This window comes from Acomys russatus, chromosome 23 (assembly GCF_903995435.1).
Source record: "Acomys russatus chromosome 23, mAcoRus1.1, whole genome shotgun sequence".
Classification (NCBI taxonomy): domain Eukaryota; kingdom Metazoa; phylum Chordata; class Mammalia; order Rodentia; family Muridae; genus Acomys; species Acomys russatus.
In genome coordinates, this window is record NC_067159.1 from 18,039,105 (window position 1) to 18,062,139 (window position 23,035).

The following is a 23,035-nucleotide window of genomic DNA, read 5'->3' on the forward strand; positions in this document are numbered from 1 at the left end:
TGCGGCAACCCAGTAGGAGAAAAAGAGTCCCCAAAGCAGGCACTGTTAGGAGTCCAACAAGAAGACCAAACACCATAACACATATGCAGAGAACAGGCTTTCTGATTGTTGGTCCAGTGTCTGTAAACCCCTATGAAGCCAGATTAGTTGATTCTGTGAGCTTTCTTGTGGTGCCTTTGACCCCTCTGGCTCATTCAATCCTTCCTCCCTCTCTTTTGTGGGGTTCCCGAGCTCCACCTAATGTGTGGCTGTGGGGTCTCTGCATCTGTTTCCATCAGTGGTGGGATGAAACCGCCTCTGATAAGGATTATGCTAGCCTCCGGTCTATGATAAACCACAGATCTTAATTCATTAAGTTGAGAAGATGTAAATAAGACTGTTTATTTTATCAGATTCTCATGGTGATTTTTGATTAAAAAAAAAGTCTGAAAATCATGTTGAGCAACTGTATTATGTTAGTAATTTGAAGTTTTTACACATATAACTGACAATCCCAGAACAGCAAGAGAATAATTAAAGGAGACAATTTATAACAAACAAAACACAACTCTTCTGTGTTCATAAATTTTCACTTTACTATACTATTTATAAAAGATAAGTAAAAGAAAGTTGCATTTTAAACCACACCATTCATTACACAAGGTCCCAAGGAAGAAACGTGTGTCCGTACCATACAGTATCATGTGGAAAACACTGGCTAATAATTATGCCAGGAGTCAGGACGTAGTACCTAGAGCCAACCCACTGACTTCTTTATGATTTTCCTATAAAAATATAAAACCTTGGTTTTTTTTTTTTAAGTATAAAATCACTGTCAATAAAAGTCATGGAAATAAAATTAAATTGAAGAAAATAAAATATAAGAAAGGTGTCACTAGTCAGCTGTCTAGTCAACATTAACATTAATAATAATATTAAACTTTCCTAAGATGCATTAAATTACAATAGTCAGTCCAAGCAACACTTTTTGATTATATGCTGACTTGCAGCATATATGCTGCTATTCTAAACAACCTTGCTGTGACATAATTTTATTTTACATATATACAGATTATGCTATTTATGTACATATCACAGGACTGTTCCAGTCACTTCGACGATGGGGACTTGCCACTTGTCACGTAGAACGTTTCTGGTTGGCTTCTTGCATCCAGCAAGGGCTCAAGCAGCCAGGTCTTTACCTTCTCTACTGAGAGAAGGTTCTGGGAAGTCTGAATGCCTAGCTCGGTTGGGTGAGGGGGGAACGAAGAGGGGGAGAGGGAGGTGAAATGATCAGAGTCTTAAGGATCTGGGGTTTATAAATAGTGTCTTTTCACAAACATTTCAGATGTCAGCTACACTTTCGATTTCTGTGCTTCCACCAGACTGTACGATCCTTTCATGTTGGCTTTTCTTGCAAAGTAAATGATGGTTCCGATAGCGGGTATTACCAAGGAGGATGCACAGTAGAGTGCAAGGAGTTCGGGGGAAAAATAGTCCTTGTTATTCTCTCTTCCTGGAAAAATAATCAAACGGATACGATTAGTGTCTAGTACAAAAGGAAATAACTTCATCACAGCGTGCGTTTTATTGTAACAGTACGACTAGTTCCTCATGGAAGAAGCGATAAAAGCTGTGCTGAGGGCCATCAAGACTCACTCATATAATGCATTTTCTTTCTGAAACAGCCAAACAAGTCGCTTGTGATTGCTATGCTCGCGGTGGGTATGAAAGCTGACAGTTCTTGATTCCACAAACTTGCATTTTAAAAGATTGCTTCGGGTGTAAAAGGGAAGGTACAGCACACGTTTTAGTGATCTGGCTTATCAGAGCAGGAACCAGAAACATCTGGTGGAGCAATGTGACTCTGACCATCATGATTTGAACCACCTCTTCGTAACACTCAGAGTGTGGCCTTAATGTAAAAGACAGCACATTCTTGTCAATGGCTGGCCGGCCCCTGTTCTGTGTGTCTGAAGCGAAACCATCTTTATATGGTTACTCGCCTCCAGCAAATGACAAGCTCTCTTGATTTACTGATGGTCTTCAGGTATTTCATTTAAGTACAAGTCTTAGTTACCCAGAGACCTACATCTCCCTTGATCTAAATTTGATACGCCAGCATTCCCTCAAAACCCAGCCACCTCACCTTCAGATCCCCCCTAACAGCTTGCGAGTCAACATTTGACCGGGCAGTTATCTGTTACATTTGTTTTCCTCTCCTGACAGCAAACTCTACAGAGATAGCTGTGTTTGTACGAAGTGCTTCACAACTAGCCAGCACTTAAGACGCTGCTTGGCACTCTGGGTAGGCCCAAAATATTGAGAACTAATAAAGTTTTTTATTTTCGTTTTGTTTTGTTTATTTTGGGGTTGTTTGTTTGTTCGTTTGTTCTTGAGACAGGGTTTTTCTGTGTAGACTTGGCATTTCTGGACTTGCTTTGTAGACCAAGTTGGCCTCAAACTCACAAAAATCTACCTGCCTCTGCCTTCCAAGTGCTGGGATTAAAGGCATGTACCACCATTGCCTGGCTATAAAGTTTTTTCTTTTAAATCTTGTGATTTTGCCACAGAGTCATAAATGTAGTATTGAGAATGACAACATATAAACACTTCAAAATCTCCTAAGAACACATGTGACAACTGCAACACCTCAATCATCTGAGCTTCATAAAAAACGTCTCCAGGCAGCGTTACATTCTCCCAAGACTTGCTTCTGTCTGTTGGCACACCACAGTGTGGCCTCACGGACTATGTTTTAATAAGTGGGAGGGTATGTTGTCTGAGTCCCGACAGAATTAGTGATCTGATCTGGAGCACCACCACAATTCCTTCCGGAGCTTTTAAAACATAGAAAAATGACTTTTGAAAAGTGACATGAACTCTGGTGCCCCCTATTTGACCACTTCCCCTTAGTGGGAGGCCTGGTGGCACTCAGAGGAAGGGGAAGCAGGCTACCAGGATGAGACCTGATAGACTGTGATCATATGGTGGGGGAGGAGGACCCCTTCTGTCACAGACCTAGGGGAGGGGAATAGGATGAAAGAGGTAGGAAGAGGGGAACATACAAGTGAGGGGATAACAATTTAGATGTAATCTGAATAAATTACTTAAATAAAAAAAATTTTAAAATAGAAAAGTGACTTATTAGCATCACACGAGTGAGTTGTTTCAAATTACAGAAGGACAAAAATGAAGTGTCACCTTAAGCGGCATGGCAAAGGCCTAAACCTTGAAAGTCATAAAGATTCCTGATCATTTGTATCAATGGAATGCATTTAAGCTAAAACCCCAAAAGACAAAATAAATATAAACACTCAACTGAATAGAAAGGAAAACTAGTTCAAACTATCCAGCAAGGAGGTGGGGGAACACAGGTCAATGTTGGGTCTTTATTCATATACAGCTATTGGAGCATGAATGTCTGGCTGGGTGACTAATATGCATTCATTGTTCATTTAAAAGATAAATAAAAGTGGCAAATACGTAAGAGAATAATTAAGCAATTAGAGAAGGCAATGTGTGAAAGAGAAAGCTATAAAGGGAAGACGCGGTTTTCGCAGTCTTGAGAAGAAACAGCCATGCACACAGGATGGCAGAAATCTTAGGAGTGTCATCTCCTGGGGCTAGGCTAAACTAGAGCTAGTCAGAGGAAGGCACATCTCAGCCTGCTCATAACTGAGATCTCAGTCTACCTCACCGAGGGCAACAGCTACACACATCTAGTGGCATGATGGAAGGCAGTGTCCCATTCTTTGAATACATGATACTTTCTTTGGCCAGATCACCTGTTTTCAGGACAATCACCACAGGTGGGTGACTAGAAGTTTGACATGTAGTTATGCTATTTCCCCTTATTTAACATTTTAAGTGGATATATTGATACAGCTGTGATTTGAAGAGGTGCTATGAAGAAAGAAAAAAAAATATGCTAAGGTTTGTAATCTTGAGGACCTTGGTTAGCCAAAAATTCTGTTTTCTCACTTAGGTTCAGACTTTTCTCTAAACTGGCATGTGGTTAGTTAACTCTCATGGTCAATGCCAGGCCTCTTCAGAGATGGCATTCATTAGCAATGTTGTCCACTCTACCACACTGGATTTCAACACACAACAGCTCTTTGGTGTGCGAAGGGTCCAAGGCTCATTCATCAAGGCTGGCATCAATAAAATTAGGAGGCACTCACAAGACAGAACAGGGAAGTAAGGAGCGCCAATGTCTCTAGGGGCCTTCAGCTGTTAAAGTAAAACAATCAGGACATGGATTTCAAAGGAAACTCTAGTGAAATCTAGAGATCCCGTCTCAGATCCTAGCCACTATCCCCAATTAGCATCCTCACAAAAGAGCCACACAGAAAATATGCAGTTATTCTGCACGGTGAAAGCAGAGCTTCTTGCCAGTGGGGAGCAAGGCATGCAGAGGGCTCTTTTTCTGCTATACCAGTCCCAATTCCTCAGTTTCCTTTTACCCTAGGGGAAAGGTTGCGAAATATATGGCTAAACACTTAGCGAATCTAAAACCTCAGACGTCAATGATGAATTGCCAACTTTGAAAAACAAATGTGAATTCCACGTTCACTGATGATTAATGTCCACTTCCTGAATAAATGCTATAGAACGAGAACAGCTGTGCCTGATTATTTCAAGAAACATTAAGAAACAGTTGCTAGCACTGAATTCAGGGTCATTTTTGTCAACTTCATTTAATACTAGAAACTTGTTACTCCCCTTGGAAACTTTGAATAATTTTTTTTTAAAGGGGAAAAAAAGCAAACAGAGAAAGCTAACCTTTTACATCCAGTGTTAAACTTCTTAATTGTGAGCCAACTTCAGTTTTAGATTCACACTCGTACACCCCGGCATCCTGCAGCTGTGCCTTGAGGATGGTGTAGGAGCCTTGGACCGACTTTAGCACCATGTCTCCCGTCTTTGCTTTCTTCTTCAGGATTATCCATGTTTCGGGCACATTTCCACAAGTGCAGGAGATAATGACAGTGTCTCCCTCTTTGACACTCTCAGAAGGAAAGGCTGTAAGCTGTATGTTTTTTGGAGAGACTGAGGAGAGAGCGGACAGTCAGTGGGGGGCAGGGGGACTGAGAACTCCCGCGGTCTCTGCCAAGCTATTTGTGATGCTTTCTGCATGAGCTGTAAGGAAAGCAAGCAGAGGTTGGACATTTGCCCACTTCTAACCGATCATGTTCTTCTAAGCGCAAGAAGTCACAGCTCAGGCTTTTTTCCCGTATCCTCTATATGATTTTTGACCCAGGCAAAGACAAACATTAGAAGACATTTAATAAATAGCCATAGAACTCAAATATGGAAAAATTTTGTTTTTTTAAAAATCACATTGTTCACCAAAATTTTTCTGGAAGTGCCAAAAAGCCTTATGAGCTAGGGATTTCCTGACCAGGAAACTAATATGTTTACTGACATTAAGAACATAGGTTTTTTTAAAAATGTTTATTTTTTTTAATTAATTTATTCTTGTTACATCTCAATGGTTATCCCATCCCTTGTATCCTCCCATTCTTTCCTCCCTCCCATTTTCCCCTTATTCCCCTCCCCTATGACTGTGACTGAGGGGACTTCCTCCCCCTTTATATGCTCATAGGGTATCAAGTCTCTTCTTGGTAGCCTGCTATCCTTCCTCTGAGTGCCACCAGGTCTCCCCCTCCAGGGGACATGGTCAAATACGAGGCACCAGAGTACGTGTCAAAGTCAGACCCCACTCTCCACTCAACTGTGGAGAATGTCCTATCCATTGGCTAGATCTGGGTAGGGGTTTGAAGTTTATGGTCTGTATTGTCCTTGGCTGGTGCCATAGTTTGAGCAGGACCCCTGGGCCCAAATTAACACTTAATCAAATGACAAAGTCTTGCTGATCTAACCTGAGGCAGAGCAAGAAGCCTTAGAGGGAAACAGCAAAAGTCTGTTTTATGAACATTTGCTTAAGATTGTCTATTGCTGTCATTTTGATGCTCTTCCTACAAGACCACAGGGCCATGATATTCATACTTAGGTTTCCTCTTCCTTCATGGTGGCACTGTGTTGCCCAGGCTGACCTGAGACTCTCCTAGCAGTTTTCTTTGAGATTATGCAGTAGCCTTCCCAAATTCTTTTTTCTTTCTTTCTTTCTTTTTTAATTACAGACCTCAGTTAAATGAGACAATGACAACAAACCCCAGCATATACCTTACCAGGAATAATAAATAGTAAGGGACACAGAAGAGAGTAGGCTCAATGCCCCCAGAGAAAAAGCATCAAGGGTTATACAAGTTGATTGCTTTATAATTTTGCCCTGGAAAGCCTATGGCTTCAATGTGCTGAACAGAAATTGTTGTGTTCTCAATCTTGGGCCCTTTTCATCAAGAAGGGAGACCTATATCTAGATTCACCCCGGTGGTTCCATGCCAGCAGGCAGAGAGACCCAGTGGCACAATTACTGTGATCCTTAATCTCAAAGTTTACAAAAGTTACCTCTTGGGCATCTAAACAACTCCTAGGCAGCTTTTTGGGGGTTGCTTCTTAGGACCCTGTTCAACGCAAGGTGATGGTTTTAATCCTAAGTAATTTCTTGCCCTTGTTTCTTCACCAAAAACCATGATCTCCTATGTGTCCATGAACTTCCACCTTAGTTACTGGAGAGAACATGATATTTGAGGTGAATATGATTTTGGGGCAAGTGAATAGGCCTGGAATGAAAATCCATCCCATGGGCAGTGTGGAGCTGCTTTTTCTATTTTTATGTTTATTTTTCTGCATATAAACGAAGTTTTGAAATAAAGGTTTTTCTTTTCTTTCTTTTTAAGGTTTACTTTTAAGTTATGCATATTTATATGTGTCTGTGTGTGTGAACGTAGTACCCATGGAGGCAAGGAGAGGGCATGGAAGTTTGAGCCTACCAATGTGACAGCAGAACCCAGGTCAACTGTAAGATCAGTAGGCACACCTTACAGCCAAACCATCTCTTTGGCCCACAAGGGCTTATTTTTTCAGAGAAGACCTTGTTTACCATCAGTGAACCTACTAGCCATCAGTAACTTAAAAGTGGTACTCTGCTCACCTTGAACAATCAGCTCCACTGACTCTTTGCTAATTCCAGCCTGGTTAATCCCTTCGCATACATAAGTGCCCGAATCTTCCTTTTTTGTAGACATTAAGGTGAGTGTAGCATCTTCAGAAAGAGGCTTCAGTTCCCCATTGCTTAGCTGTCTGCTCCAGTGGATTTTGGGGGCTGGCACACCATTGCTTGAGCAGGTCAAGTTCACAGGACTTCCCTCCTCTAGTACAGAAGAGGGGCTGACCCAGATGGTGGTTTCCCTGGGGGCAACTGAAAAGGAAAAGATACTTAGCTTGATCCGCTTACACCCTGAATTCCAAAGAGTCTAGACAATGTTGTGAAGCTAGGCAGTGGACTCTGCCTTAGTACAGTTTATAAGCTGTGATAGCCAGCCCAGGAAGTTTCTGTGGAGGAGACACAATGGGAGTTCGAATACAAATTAAATGTGGATATTTTCAGATCTGTGGAATGGTTTTGATGTCAAAGCATAGAAAATCAAGTATAGTCTAAGTTTTGGTCAAGATGGTGGATTAGAAGCCTCTGTGTGACCCAGTGAAAAAGAACCAGGATAAAATAGAACTGGTTCTATTTCTAAGGGAGAGAAGAGAAGAGTGTTGGAAACACACACACACACACACACACACACACACACACACACACACACACACACACACACACACTGGTATCTATTATCTAAGCGGGATGCATTGGAATATCTCTGTGAATAAAACCCATTCATAACCCCTTGAACCTGGATTGACCTTTTGGCCAAAAAGGATGTGGGTGAAGTGACATGGTGACAGAGAGATGCTCCTGACACAGACCTTTATGAGGCTACTTTCATCACCACCTTTCTCAGCTGTGTTCTGGAGAGTAAATCAATGCTACCTTCCCTGAGGTTGACATCGCACTAAAAAACGACAGTTGGGACCACACACATAAGGCTCAGACACGTTAAGAGAACTTCCTGTGACAAGCTACCTGCTTGCCTGCCTGAAGATGCCTGAGTGATCTCTACTGAATCTCTTTGGGGCTGAGTAGCTGCCTGGCTAAGCCATTACTGAATGTCAATACACAAAATGATACGTAAATAAATTGTTTTATATTATGAAGAATGATCTGTTATAATCACTGTTTTCTGGATTCTTTTTTTTCCCCAGTTTTCTTCACAGAGGTTTTAATCGTTAACTTTCTGTAACTATTATCTGGCAAACATACAAAAGAAATCCATATTCAATTGTAGCTGCCCCCACGTGTGCACTCACCATTGACATAAAGAGTCTGTGTACTCTGCCTTTGTTTGGGTTCAGATTCCAGTTTGCCGTTGCGTAATTTAGCCAGGCAAACAAGAACTTCCCCTGTATCTTCTGAGGTGGGGATGAAGGTCGTTTCCAAGCTTTTGGTCTCTAGGGATTTTATGCCCATTTCCTCTGAAAATTTTTTATTCATCAACGTTGTCTCCCCCTTCAGTAATTCAATCTCCAGATGGTCGGAAGGGTACATGTTAGGGACTGTGCAGTTCACAGTGACAGGTCTCCCATGCACAAGTGGCCCACTCATCTCAATTTCTGGGTCTTCAGGGAATGCTGCAGATATCAATCAAAAATAATATTGATATGTGATATTTAATGGAAAAATGCAAAAGTCTCAAAGTGACAACTTTTAATTATTGGGAACAGTGAGGTCTCAAATAATAAGTAATACCATTAAGTATAACTATACACATATAATACTAATTATAAATAATAACAAAATATTTAGTATTTTAAGTCAGTGAGTAATCAGTGCGTTTACTCCTTAATCTTCTCTTCTAATGATGCCATCTTGCCTCTATTCTTTTTTAAGCCCACAATGGTTTCGTCTATCTTATCAACTAACTATATAATTTAAATATTTTAAATATCTGACATGATATATTGACTACTAAAAATAAACTAATGCCATCAGCCTTCATTAGTTCCTTCTTCTGGGCAGTCTGATAAAATGGTTATTATTTAATTTAATTTAATTTACAACTAGAAAAAGAAACTTACATGGACAAAAGAGACTTTTCATACTATATTATATCTAGAGTCTGCCTCTATAAGTCGTGATTATATAGTTTTTTCAGTATCTAATGAGACTCACAATACAGTTCTCAATTTGGTTAGTTTATCAAAACTTGTGTGGTTTATTTTATGACTAAATTTAGGCAATATGTTTTAAATACTTTTTAGATTTTTTTTAAAGATTGTAGCTCATTTTTCAGACGTGGATGATCTGGAACTTTCTATGTAGACTAGGCTGTCCTTGAATTCACAGAGATCTGCCTACAATCAGGCAATTCTTGTAATTAAAGAAACAAACTAACAGGCCAGTGTGGTGGTGAAAACCTTTAATCCCAGCACTACAGGAGACAGACATAGGTAGATCTCTGAGTTCAAGGACAGTCTGGTTAATAGAATGAGTTCCAGGAAAGCTGGGGGCTACAGAGAAACCAGAGACAGAGAGAAAGAGAGAGAGAGAGAGGGAGCGAGAGAGAGAGAGAGAGAGAGAGAGAGAGAGAGAGAGAGAGAGAGAGAGATGACTTAATACTGTATGTTTTCTCACATATGTGAATCCTAAATTTAAATTTAAAATTATATATGTATGTATTGATATGGATTGCTTGGAGGTCATAGAACTAAAAGAGAGTATCATGAGAGGAGACGAAGACATTGTGTGGGATGTGGGGAACAGAAGGTGAATAGAGCATGTACAATAGAAAATCAGAAGGGAAGACTGGGAAAGAAGGGGAGAAGTTAGGGAGGAGACAGGCACGGAGAGGGCACTGGGAAAGGGGAACAAATAAGAAGAAAGCTTAGCAACACCGATGCAACACAAAGGCACTTCTTTGTATGATAACTTTAGCCATGAATACAAAAATGTAAAATAACTATTCTAACCATATTATTTAGCTTCTGAGTAGGTATTCTCTGATTTATATAACATGTATAATGCATCCTATGTAAGTCAACAAAAATGAGACTAAAATAATTATCAAGGTAAGAGTAATACAAAACAAAAACCCAAACCCAAGCAAAACAAAAACCCAGAACAAAACTACACATTTTTCCTTAAGTAAAATCTTGCTAAAATGTTCAAACATGGCCACATTGCAATAAGCTGTCATGACGCTCCCTTTTCTGTTGGGAATGTGCCTACATCAGCAGATCCTTGACTGTGGGTAACGTGATAAAGCAATGAAAGATTTAAATCTCTTAACAGGCACACTCTTACTCTGAACAAAATCCTGAAGGCTAACATAAGTTCGGGCAGGGTAGTAGATGGAAAATCCTTACAATATGTTCTCTGGAGTTGAGTGAATGGAACAGGACAGCACCACCCTCTCCACAAAATAACAGTCACATGGTCACTATGAGGTTCATTGCTCATCCAGTATAGACTAAGGGGTTCCAGTAATGTCAAATTTATGGAGACTGGGGCTTGGAAATAATTTTTATTAAGGTGGCAGAAAAGGAGGGGACAAGAAAAACGTCTAACATTTGTTCACGATGTAACTGAGCTGTAAAGCTGCTCTTGGCCCTTGATTCCAGTGCAGTTCTCTATCCAGACCATCCCACACTGTCTTCATTTCTGGCACTCTGCTGTTTCCCACTGTCCCTCTCTGAATCCTGCAGATCACCTTTTCACATCTGCCTTAAAATACTAGATGTCTTTCCCCATTCCTCCCCTTCCCCTACCACCTGCCCCTTCACCCTATAGGCCTTCCATTCTGTCTTCTTTAATGAGAAAGTCTTAATAGTATCTAAAATACCATATGCTTATGTGAATAAGTACATATTAATAAGTATAGCACATAGTAATATATTATATTATTTGAAATGTATTATATGCACACAATACAAAAAACACTATGTCTGGTCAGAAGCATGACTATTTAGGAAAAGAAACAGGGATGTGGTTGGGGAAGGATGAGACAGAGTGACATGCGCATGAAGACGAACAAAGCACAGTGACCCGTTATTTTCTATTCTTTAAAAAAATAACAAGTACCCCAGACAGTAAAGCTATCTCTCAAAAATGAAAGAAGACTAAAGACATTTTAAGTAATCATAAAAAGCAAAAAACAAAAACACACGCGCGCGCGCACACACAGACACGCATGCACACACACACAGTAGGCTGGCAGGCTGAGGATATAACTCTAAGCATATTCAAAGCCCTGGGTTCCATCCCTAACATCTCAGAACAAAGTTAAATAAATCAAAAGGCAGGCTTGAGCCTTACTCACAATTTGAATAAACTCCTCACCTAGCAGTTATCTAAATGGGCACAGCCCCCTTCCCTCCCCAAACTCCCACCCTTCCCCAACCCCCTGTCTGCTCTCACTCACCAATACACCCTATGTACATGCAGCAGGGAAGCAGAGCATAGAGTAAGGTCAAGTGCATGAGGAGAGTGTAGGACTAGTCACACATTGTGTGCATGCTGGAAACATATGCAATACATGCTGAATGGTTGGCCCAACTGCATCACATCAAACCACACTCAGAGATCTAGGGATGATTTACAATGCCAAATCTCTCTCTATATAAATGGATATCATTACAGAGTCGCACCCTTTTTCTTCCACAGGAACTAGAGGAAATGGAAGTGATCAGATTCACCAGTTTTGAAAAGCACTTACAGTAGACTTCCACCTGGATGACCTTCTCCAGTTTCCTTCGCGCACAAGTCACAGTGCACAAGTAAGACTGTTCATCCTCAAAACCCACAGAGCTCAGAGTCAGTGTGGACTTGGCACCCTCACTCCTCACCTTCCCATTGAGGGGGCTGTCTATCTGGGTTCTCCAAGAAAAAGAGGGAGAATCACAGCCAACAACAGCACATGTCAGTACAACTGAGTCCCCAACCTGTGCAGCCACCCAGGATCCAGGGGTGATGTCAACAGTAAATGATTTCTCTGAAGAGGAAAAAAAAAAAAGAAAGGAAGAAAGAACAAGATGAATAACAGATAAGATTCTTTTCTTATTACATCATATTTCCATATTCAATGTTTATCTTTCTTGATCTCTATTCAACTACTATCTGTGCCAAGAAGAATTTACTCCTTTCCATCTTGGATCCATCAGGAATAGGACCACATCTTTTAAGAACGAACCCATGCTGTTTTGTTGAGTCAGGCTATCAGCATAAGTGTAGATAACAGTTGGTAAGGATGTGGTTGGCATCTTTCCAGGGAAATAACCCAACCTCTGCTCTGTGCAGTCCATCAAGTCACTGAGAGTGCAGGACCTCAAATCGTGCAGTGGTTTCTGTGTGTCAAGCACTGTGCTTTCTGTTTTACATACACGTGTTATCTCACTTGATTCCCAGAACAGTTTCATTATTTCTTTTCTACTTTTTCATTCTTCTCCTGGGTTTTCACTTCTCTTTTTCCATCTCCTCACCATATCTCTTTAAGACATTTAAGGCTCAGAAATGCTAAATGGCTTAAGCTAAATTTGCAAGAGGAATAACTGAAATTTTGATGTGAGATGGGTCTGGCTTGAGATTCTAGCTTTTCCGTTCCTAGATAAATAAATCAAGACATCCTCATATAAATATAAAATGAAATCTAAAAGAGTTACAGGGGAAACTTCACCAAAATGCCCTCTAACTAGATGCACTATCCTTAAGGAACCATTCATATATATCTATATATATTGGAATTCCAATATACAGTAGTATCTTTGAGAGTCACGCAGAATCACGCTGAAAGCAAAATAAAGATGACATTAAGGTTACATCAAGTATGTTGAATGCATTATCAAAATATTTTGTAGCCATTCAGGGTAGAAAACTGAGTGGTCAGAGAAAACACCTGAGACTCAAGTGTCCAAAATGTTTCCAGCTTCCAGCTGCACAGGTGTGAATGAAACAACACATGTTGAGATAGAGAGTTCTAAATCTTGATGTTGTTCCTACGAAAACCCAGAGAGTTGCTGAGCAACTCTGAAGGTGACATATGAATCCCCAAAGAAAATTACTAGAGTGTCCTAGGAAGCTGGAGACAAGAGAAAATCCCAGCATACAATCCTTCGTTTTGCATGGTTCTTTTCTGTACCAGGAAAAGCTGCTTTCCTCATCTAAGTTTGTGTATTCCCGGTATTAGTGTTTTTTTTTTTCTAAAGAAGAACCTCCTCAAATTACCCCCAAATACATTAATATGCTGTTATATTTTCAGAGATTATTCAGAACAGTAACCAAGCTGTCCAAGTTCCATGTATGCAAGTGTGAGAATGGGGAAGTCAGTAGGAGATTCATTTCCTACCTGCAAAGAAATCAGGATCTACCACTGTGTGAAGCCCTGGAAAGTAGCTGAAAGGCCCTTCTAACTTCAGCACTTCACCTTGGTAGTAGCTCATGTGACATAATACAAAGCACCCTTTCCCTAAGCCCAGAACACATTTCCTTTGCCTGTTTGAAAGGGGGCCCAATGTTGTGGGATGTAACTATTCCAGGGCTGACACTGACCCATCCACACTTTCAGTCATATAATTTCTTCTCTGACCATTTCAGAATAGTAACTTACCTGAGTTAATCAACTGGAGGTTTTCAAATTCTACTTGCCTAATCATCTAAATCATTAAAATTCATGTCTTTATAGATTAGACAATATATGTTCTCCATCTTTACAGTTTATGTAACTAATGTTTACTAACCACTTACTATGTGTCAGGTCCTATACTAGTCCGCCATTAATCCATTCACAGGCATACAGACACAATGAGTTCCTGAGTTCTGAATTTAAGAAGCCTGCAGTTTAATGGACAGACACATTCAAATACACACATTTTTTTTTTTTTGGTTCTCTTACTAAAGTATATAGTTAGACTGAGTCATTCATCCCACTTTGTATAAGTACACCAAAATATCACACCACACGCGATGTATGCATATACTTTTAGTTGGCCAATTATTTTAAATTAATTTAAAAATAGAGAAAATTAGCCACAATGAAAAGAACATGGGGTTTTGAATTAAGAGGAGTCCATCAATGTAACAAAGAGCTGTATTGTGAAAATGGTGTGCTACCTCACAGAACATGGTAAAGACCGAGATAACATATGAAGTGGAATGTAGAACTCTTGGCAAACAGTAGGTGTACAGTCAACTGATGGCCATTATTAATGAGAGACTTCATTCACCCATGTGTAAAATGGAAAGAAAATACCCCTAAGTTATTTCTTGAAGACTGTAGCTAGCTCATATAAAGTGCCTGGAGTACAACTGGTGTTTGAGGAATGCTATTGTGTCAGAAAAAATTTTCAAAATCCCAAATGAGAAGTTATATACTAAAGCAATGGCAAGAGGATGGGCTGGAAAGGAAGATTGATAATTGGGAGTCATTTTAAGGTAGAAGGCTGAAAATTAGGTAATTCAGAATGATAATAGCAAGTATATAGCAGTGAAGTTCCTGAGTATATGGAGTGAGAAGACCGACAGAAGTAACATGAGAACGCCAACATCCACAGGGCAGGGGAAGAACCAAGCCATGAAATGGAACAACAGTGAAATGACATGAGATAGTAAAGGACCAGTGTAGATGTGCTTGGAGAAAAAAATTGCAAAAAGCATGAGAATGATAAATATATATGCACACTGAAGCACATGACTACCAGATGGGCCACCAAGCAGATTTAAGGAAGGAATTTCAACATTGGCATTGTGTCACTATTGAACAGCTCCCAATAATGGCATCTCTTCACAATCTACTCACCCTGGACAATTAATTCCACCTCTTTTTTGTCTCTCCCAATCAGATTAACTCCTTCACATACATAAGTTCCAGAATCTTCCATCCTCATAGCAATTAAGGTGAGGGTTGCATTCCCTGAGAGCAGCTGTGGATTTCCATTATCTGACTTCTTACTCCAGAAAATTTCAGGAGCTGGATGACCCTCACTGGAGCATGCCATTGTCACAGCATCACCCTCCTCAAGCCTTGTGGAGGGATGGACGGAGATAGCTGTGTTCTTGGGGGAGGCTGAAAAGATAGAACATAGTACGAGCCATCGTTAAGCATTACCTCCATCCAGTGTGGGTGGCTTATTCCTCTTGAAGACTCTATTTACACAAATTTGCCTATAAACTACTCTGTCAAGTTGAAGTCAAGAATCACTGAGTCGTTTAAAAAAATAGCCAGACTAATTTGTAACCAGTAAATTATAGTTTTTCAATATTTGATGGTTTCAGAGAGCCACAGATATGTAGAAATTAAGAAAGGCCCATAAAGTTTTTGTGGTTCTGCCTTTTGCCTCAGAACTGGAATCCTGTGTAGGAAACTTCGCCAAAAGCACATCCAGGTCAGCCTCAGCACTTCTGAGGGAGACAACCTACCAGGACTATCAAATTGGCTTTTAAATATCATTAATTATTGAAAAATTATCTTACAGAGCTGAAATTTTCCTGGAAGTAGCTAGCATTTGTGGTCATGGTCCAGCACTCTGCTTTTGCAGATGAATGACATTATTCCTTCTTCTGCAACTGCCTTTCAATGACTTAACTATACCCCCCTTTCAAAATGCTGTATTCCATGAAAAGAGATATCTTCTTTCTTGACTGTTTTCTCATAAATCTGTTAAAAACCTCTTCCATTTCATTATGCTTTGGGTAAACACAGTGTACTTGATACCAGCTCTTTTAAAAATAGGGCTCAGAGTGAAGCATAACACTGCAGCTCTAGCAGGGTACAGTGAGTTCCATTAGACACGATTCTGATGTAAGAAGAAAGCTTCGCATCTGCCAGCAGTCCCCAGAAGCTAGAAGACAAACTCCAACACCGTCCCACCTATTACATGTGTGTACATGCATGCACACACAACGGGTCTCAGACACACACAGAGTGAGAATAAGAAATGTCAATTTTAAAAATCTGTGAGGCCAGTGTTTTAGGCTTAATGTAAACTTTGTAAAACATTTTATCCTTTGAGCCCATTTTCCTACTCTTCAAGCAGACAGTATGATGATGACTCCTCGATAGACACGAAAGTAGAGGAAATAAAGAGCCTTAAGGTCACTCAGCTAACAGGGAGACATGACACTCAAGAACTCTAAACCCACATCCAGTATCGTGTTCTTTTAATAATGCCACTTGTAATATCATATTCTGCATAAATAATGCAGTAAAACTACACTTTTCCTGTTGATCTACTTGACACATTTATTGTAACAATAAATAAAATAATACATATCCACAATGAAATTTCCATAGACCAGAGCTCACCATGCAAGTACTTACTGTAGACGTGCAGTTCTTTGACAGTCTCCCTTTCTTTGGGCACAGAATCAGTTTGCTCAATGTGTAATTTAGCTCTGCAAACAAGAACTTTTCCAATATCCTCAATGACAGGAGTAAAGGTTACTTCTAAACTCTTGGTTTCCAGAGACTTCTTCTCCATCTCTTCTAGAAACTCCTGAGTCTTCATGAGTTGGTCACCTTTGAATATATCCATCTCCAGTCTGTCAAATGGGTAAACATCAGGAGCCAAACACTTGACCATGACCGGCTTCCCGGCCTCTGGTGGGCCACTCAGCTGAATCTCTGGATCCTTAGGGAATGCTGCGAAGCCAAACAAATGCACAACTAGGCTTTTGGCTCCTGTTGATAACATCTCTGACTGTTTGAACACAACACAAGTCAAAACAGATATTTTTGTAAATGCTAGGCTTAATTCGGCACAACTAATTGTTTAAGTAGCTGTTTGTCATGGTTTGTAGTGGACCCAGGAAGCAAGAATTAGAATTAACCATGCATCGGAGGCCATTTCAGTTTGAATCCTGTAACTGTTAAAGAGGTGTGTTGTTAAAGAAAAGCCTACTATCTATTGAAACTCATCTACAGATGTAACATAAAGAAGTTTGGTCTCTTTTTACTGTATCCCTGGGTGAGAGAGACCACATGTCACAGATAAGGAAATGTGGATGTAGTGTGATTGCATTAGAACCAGCCTTGGTTATGCAGCCAGTACATGGTGAAGCTAGGAGCAAAGCCCATGTGTTCTGACACTATGCATTACAAGTCCAGTGACACATTACAACCTGGTCTCCTATCTTAGGGCAGACACAACTCTACATTCCAGATAAGACATCCCATGCCCAGAGTTACAACGTAAGATTGCCTAGGAATGAGGAGCATGGCTTTAAAGGGCTGGCTTCTGAAAATGAGACCTCTGGCAAGAATGCAGCCACCAGAAACACGTTCCTATGCAAGCTCTCCATTCTGTATTTATTCCCCTGAAAGCCTGAGTCAGTGTTCTGAACCCCCCAGGACAACAGAGCACATCGCATTGCTTCCCTGTCTGCAAGGTTTATCCTTCTTACTACAGCTGTCATGATGGTGTCCCAGATCCACAGAATAGTACAATCAACTGTGGAATGGAGAGTGAACTGTTAAAAAACAATGAGAAACAGGCACTCTTACATCTTTCATGGGGAGAGAAAAAAAAAAAAGCAAGCGACATAATGAAATCCAGAAGAATCCTCACTTCTCTTTTATAAGTCTCCAAATGTATAGTAATTGTGGGCTAAAGGTGAAGTCACTGGAAATGCTTTATTATCTAAAACCACAGTATTTTAAATTTCCACTCCAATTATTTATGTCTGTCACAGTCTTCAGGAAATGTGCCTAGAATCCACACAGTTTTACGATGGGTAATATAAGAACTTGCTACTCTTTCTTGGTATTTATATAACAGGACCTTCCAAGGAGCTCAGGAGGCTGCCTAGACATAAACTATGCATGCACAGCCGGCGTAATTGAAAGCAGCCGGCCAGGCTCAGCTGCTTGGGAAGCCTAACTACACAACGGGCTTGCTGAAATTTCAATTAAGGTTAATCAGCAACGTCAGACTTGAGCACAGTAGGAAGAAACTGAGGAGGTTAGAAGATGAATCAAATGAGGTGTTATGAGGAAACGCTTCACCCGAGGACAAATGTTTTGAAAGTGATACCATCAGTAACAGAAGACAAATGATTTTTTGTAGGGCTCATTTACCCCCCACTCTCCTTGGTGGTTCTATTTGCTGAGTTGAGGATGCAGGTAGGGTGCATTTTGGGTAGGCTGGTGTAATATGGGTACCTGTTCCTATTCCTAAGATAAATATAATTTATTAGACAAAAACCCTTTTGAGGTATAAAAACAAGTCTTTATGGTAGCAGCAACAACAAAAACTCTTGAAGTTATCAGTGGCAAATGAGTGAAATGTCAGTAGTTGTTTTGATTATGTCTACAGAGAAGGCTTGTCTATTTACAGAGCTCCTTAATCTGTAAGCAGACCCAAGTTGCACAAGAATAAGTGAATGGAAAATCCCAGAAATGGAGAACTCATCATTCCTTTAGATGTATGAATAAGTGAACATGCAGAAATACAACCAGATGGAAGATTAGAGAGAGAGAGAAAACTAACAGAGCCTTTGAGATGTTCACATTGCAGCAAAGAACTAGAGCCAAGAAAGTGTGAGTCCTGTACATGAGCACCAGTGTGTGTGTGTGTGTGTGTGTGTGTGTGTGTGTGTGTGTGTGCGCGTGTGCGCGCGCGTGCCACATAAGGACACAGAGGTTAAATTTTGGGTTCTGAGCTAGCTTCTCTTGTCTCTGGCTTTATTGAAATGTGTTTTCTAGCTAAGAATCGAGATACTCTGAAAAAGTCTCTATTAAATAATATTAAGAGTTTTTTTTTTTCCAAGAAAATCGAGAGAAAACAAAAACCTTTTTCTGACACTTACAGTAGATGTCCACCTGGATTCCTCTTTCCAGTTTCTCAGAACCACATGTTGCTGTGCACAGGTAAGAGTGTTCATTCTCAAAGCTGACAGGATCCATGGTTAGGATGGACTTGGTTTCCTCGATCCTCACCTTCCCATTTAGTGGACTGTCTATCTGGGTTCTCCAAGAGAAAGATGGGGACTGACAGCCTGTGGTGCTGCAAGTCAGGGACAAGGAGTCCCCAATCTGAGCAATTGTTCTGTATTCAGGGGAGGTCTCAATTTTAAAAGCTTGAGCTGAAAAAGCAAGAGAGAGGAAAAAGCAAGTTTTACCCTGGTCTGTCTCATGCTGTGTCCTTTCACTCCTGCGCAGCAATACAGTGTCTGAAACACAGCCCGGGCAATCTACTTTTTAAACTGTTTCAGACCGATAGCAAGACAACCCCAAAGGCCCGATGCTGCTTTTGGGGAAAGTGCTGGAATCATCACCATGAAGAAGAAGGCTCCGTTCTGACTTTGAAACCCATTGCGCAAAGCTCTTTTGTTATTTTCTAAGTTTGACTTCATCGCTAAGTACAGGAAACTGAAGAGATAGACTTACCACCGATATAATCCAAATTACTCATTTGACATTGGAAAAGGGTATCAAAACCCATCCGTCTGCAGCTCTCTGACAATAGTGGCTTTTATAGCAAAACTCTATAGCACACCAAAAGCTGCGGACATGTGAAACAGGTCAGAAACTTACAGGCTGCGAACAGTATCCAAAATACCGTTGAGGCTCCAAAGATCTTGACCATCTTCTCAGGCGTTTCAAGTCGCTGCTTACTGAAGAAATAGAGGAGAAGCTTCAAAGCCTTCTTTGTGCCCCACGTGAAAGTGTCTGGGAAAAGTGTTCAGCTCTCAAAGCCAGCCAGGCTGGTGAAATAGAAAGTCTGCTCTCTTTATAAAGGGTCTGCTGGAGAGGCGGAGGGAAATCCCTTCAAGGGGAAACCCAGGGCAGAGCCAGGGAAAAAGTTTAACTGACAGGCAGCCAAGTCCCCAAGTTAACCCCTTCAGCTGCTCTCAGGGCTGAAGTCCTGGGAAACAGGACACTTCCAAGTCCTTAAATCTCAACCTTTTCCTGACCTTCAACTCCGAAAGAGGGCTATCTTTCCTGAGAAGATATGAGGAAAAAGATCATTGCAAAACAAAACTGTCCACCACAGCGTGGTGTGTGTGTGTGTGTGTGTGTGTGTGTGTGTGTGTGTGTGTGTGTGTGTGTGTTAGAGAGAACTGAAGTAAATAACCACTCATTTTTCTTCATTAATGAATGTATTTGCAATTTAAAAAATAAAAGTTGTTCTCTTTCAGAAAAGAGGAAAACAATCCCTTATTTTTCACTATGCACTCACTATTATCAGTCATTCTTTTAGAATAGGAGATGGTACAACTTCATTGTATGCTTTTTAATTCATAAATGTATCTTTGGAAAAAATTCAGCTCTTTGAAATAATTTTCTGAAGTAGAAGATGAAGGCATGTGGATGCACAAGTAAGGAACTTGTGTTTTTCTTTTGTTTGAGGGGATCCCAGGCCTTTGCCCCCTTGCAGTCTTGAATGCAAAAGGATGCTATCTGGCCAACAAAGGTTTGTAGTGAACTTCTTTAGCTGCGTTGTTTAGCCACAAGTCTGGTTTGAACATGTAAACAGATTTGCCTTTTCTTGCAGGAGATGAAATGACAACCAAGTTTTATTATTTTTCTCCTCCTGGTGAAATTGCTTTCTGAAAGACTCAGTTAGCTGTTTCATTGAGTCTGACACACACACATAGCCCATGTCCTTGCAAAATGCTTGCCCATCAAAAAGAAACCGGAATAGTCACTTCCTCGTATTATACATGTGCGGGTCCACCTCCCACATCGCATCATCAGTTCCTTTCATGGCTGGGACTCATTCTCATTCAAAGTTGTTTCTACTCCTTAAACACATAACGCACAGTTTTGCAAAGAGTGACTATAAAGCCTGCAGCAGTAACTGTTAAAAATCTAGAAAAAAAAAAAAAAAAACCCTTTTAAACTACTGGGCATAGTACATAAGGGCTACAGGAGAAAACAAATTAAGTCTATAAGAAAATTGCAAGTTCCCAGACATTTAGGCACATGTAAAATAAACAGTACCATGTCATATGACAAAGGCCGTAAATGAGACCTGAAACCTCCCACTGCTCTGACCTGGCAAGAGAGACTCTGAGCTTCCTCCTAGGAATGCATGTGGCTCCCACTAACAGCAAGTAGGAAAAGGTAGTAGAAGAATGCATTCTAGGGCCGTGATGACATATCCGGGGATTAACACAATTAGGTGCCAGACAATCTAGAGGGCCTCAGCAATGCCCACGTCATGAGAGAGGACTAGCGGCCACTCACTGTTGCCGCTCACCTTTGGGATAGATCAAAGGCACGCAAGAAACTTAAATCCACTAAGAAAGTAACATTTATATAATTCCTGATTGTGTCATGGTTCTTCTTGATGTAGGTAGTTTATTGTATATATGTGCAATAATATAAACGTATATGCAAAAATTAAAAAATGTTTAAAAGCAAAAAAAAAAAAAAAAGAAATTTAAATCCATTTCTTTGACACACAAAAATAAATAACTACTGGGATTACTCAAACCCATGTAATTTTCTATCAGTTCTCACCCAAGTGCATGGAAGAATAACTCCTTTTGGGAGAAGAGAATAGTAAATACAACAGAGGGAGGGAAAAAATAAAGAACAATTTGGTAGATTCCATAATGTAAAATTCTTCCTCACTTCAGTGTCACTATTCTAACACATAGCTACAGAAGGTGCCTGTGGCTAGGCAAATATTTTACAGTAGCTTTATTAGAGGACCTAGATCATGAAGGTTGAAGATGGATCAATTGCATTTGAAGCAAATAATGAGGACCAAGCTTAAGTCGGTCCTAATTCTGCAATCTTGATGTGGTGAGTCTTCGTGATGCTACCATGGCTGTCCCTTCACCAAATAGCATGTCTGTGTTCCAGGCATAAAAGTTGAAAGTAAAGTGCAAGAATTCAAAGCCAGTGGTGCCTGCCTTCTGTGAATCCACATGTAGAACTCCATTTGGCCTTTGTTGGAGCTCAGTCGGAAAATTAGTGAAGTCCCTGAGCTTGCAAACACCCCGATTCCCATAATTTAGTAGCTTCCTTCAGAGGGTCCAAGTGAATTCTTTTGATGAGAGCTCCATACACCTCCTTCAATCATGTAGTCTGATCCCAAATAAATTCCCTTTCTCACAGGGAGGATTTGAGAAAATATTCAGGTCTTTGCCCATTCTAAATGATTGTAAAATACGTGTTTACATTAGCGAGAGGAGGGCTTGGAGGAGGCATGTCCTGAGCTTGCAGTAGACAAGGATGAGTAAACTCATAAAAATGAACAAGTAAGGTGGAGGGGAAGAAAACCATTGTAAACCTAGGGTGTTGTATCCACTTACAAATGACTCGTTCAAGTAGGGGGTCAGAGTTTAGCATGTAAAAGAAGTAAGAAATTATATATATATTTGACACTTGACTACATTCTAAGTGTGCTTACCTAAGGTATAATGCCTTTGGAAATTTCTCCTTAAAAATAGGATGACTTTCAAATGATAGATTAAAAGTTCCAATCTTTCTTAAATGGCACTTAAGGTTTCTTTTGGGGGATCTAATGGCTTTTTAAGAGCTGCAGCTCAGCATCAAATGCTGAAAACATTTTATCATTTTTAGGATACGTGAAGAAAAAGGAAGTAGTCAGAAAAGAGGAGGTCAGGGCTCCTATCTCTGTTCTGTAAATGAAAGAGCTATGGGAGGTAAGGTTCCTCACTCCTGTGCTCGAAATTTTCTCATCTGCAAAGCCAAGTGGGGCACGGCTTGTGTTCTCCTAGTTGTTTCCTTTTATCATGGTGAGGTCTAGACCAATAGTAAGCAATCAAAACGCTGCACTCACATCACACAAATGTCTTTTGCTCAGGACTTACAACTACACACACGGTGACAGAGGCCCTCTTGGAAGTTGTGTGTCCTTTGTAGAAAATTTTTCCATAAAAGTCCTAGTTCAGAACTGCTCAGCTGTAGAGTGTCTGTCTGCGTTGCATTCACAAGGTCCTCGATTCAATTCCCAGCCGGGGAGAGAAAGAGAGAGAGAGAGAGAGAGAGAGGCAGCAGGCAGAAAGTCAGACAGACAAAGAGAGAAACAGAGATAGACAAACATCAATTTGTATCTTTTTTCTTTTAATATTGTTTAT

General features: G+C 40.4%; 1 protein-coding gene across 1 annotated transcript; it reads right to left on the minus strand.

Moving 5' to 3' along the window:
- Positions 1–1,251: 1,251 nt before the first annotated feature.
- On the minus strand, positions 1,252–19,694 carry Vcam1 (vascular cell adhesion molecule 1). Its single transcript, XM_051165539.1, has 9 exons — positions 19,515–19,694; positions 18,788–19,063; positions 16,302–16,622; positions 14,781–15,047; positions 11,706–11,981; positions 8,302–8,622; positions 7,040–7,306; positions 4,765–5,031; positions 1,252–1,495 (listed from the first exon to the last, which is right to left on the minus strand). Exons 1-9 carry the CDS (start codon positions 19,564–19,566, stop codon positions 1,335–1,337), a joined length of 2,208 nt encoding a protein of 735 aa, XP_051021496.1. The 5' UTR covers positions 19,567–19,694; the 3' UTR covers positions 1,252–1,334.
- Between the last annotated feature and the right edge of the window lie 3,341 nt (positions 19,695–23,035).

Coding starts and splice junctions, on each gene's coding strand:
- Vcam1 (XM_051165539.1), bottom strand. CDS start 19,566: ATGGTCAAGATCTTTGGAGCCTCAACGGTATTTTGGATACTGTTCGCA. Junction 19,064..19,514: donor TTGGATACTGTTCGCAGCCT/GTAAGTTTCTGA, acceptor TTGCTTTTTCAG/CTCAAGCTTTTAAAATTGAG. Junction 16,623..18,787: donor AATCCAGGTGGACATCTACT/GTAAGTGTCAGA, acceptor TTGGCTTCGCAG/CATTCCCTAAGGATCCAGAG.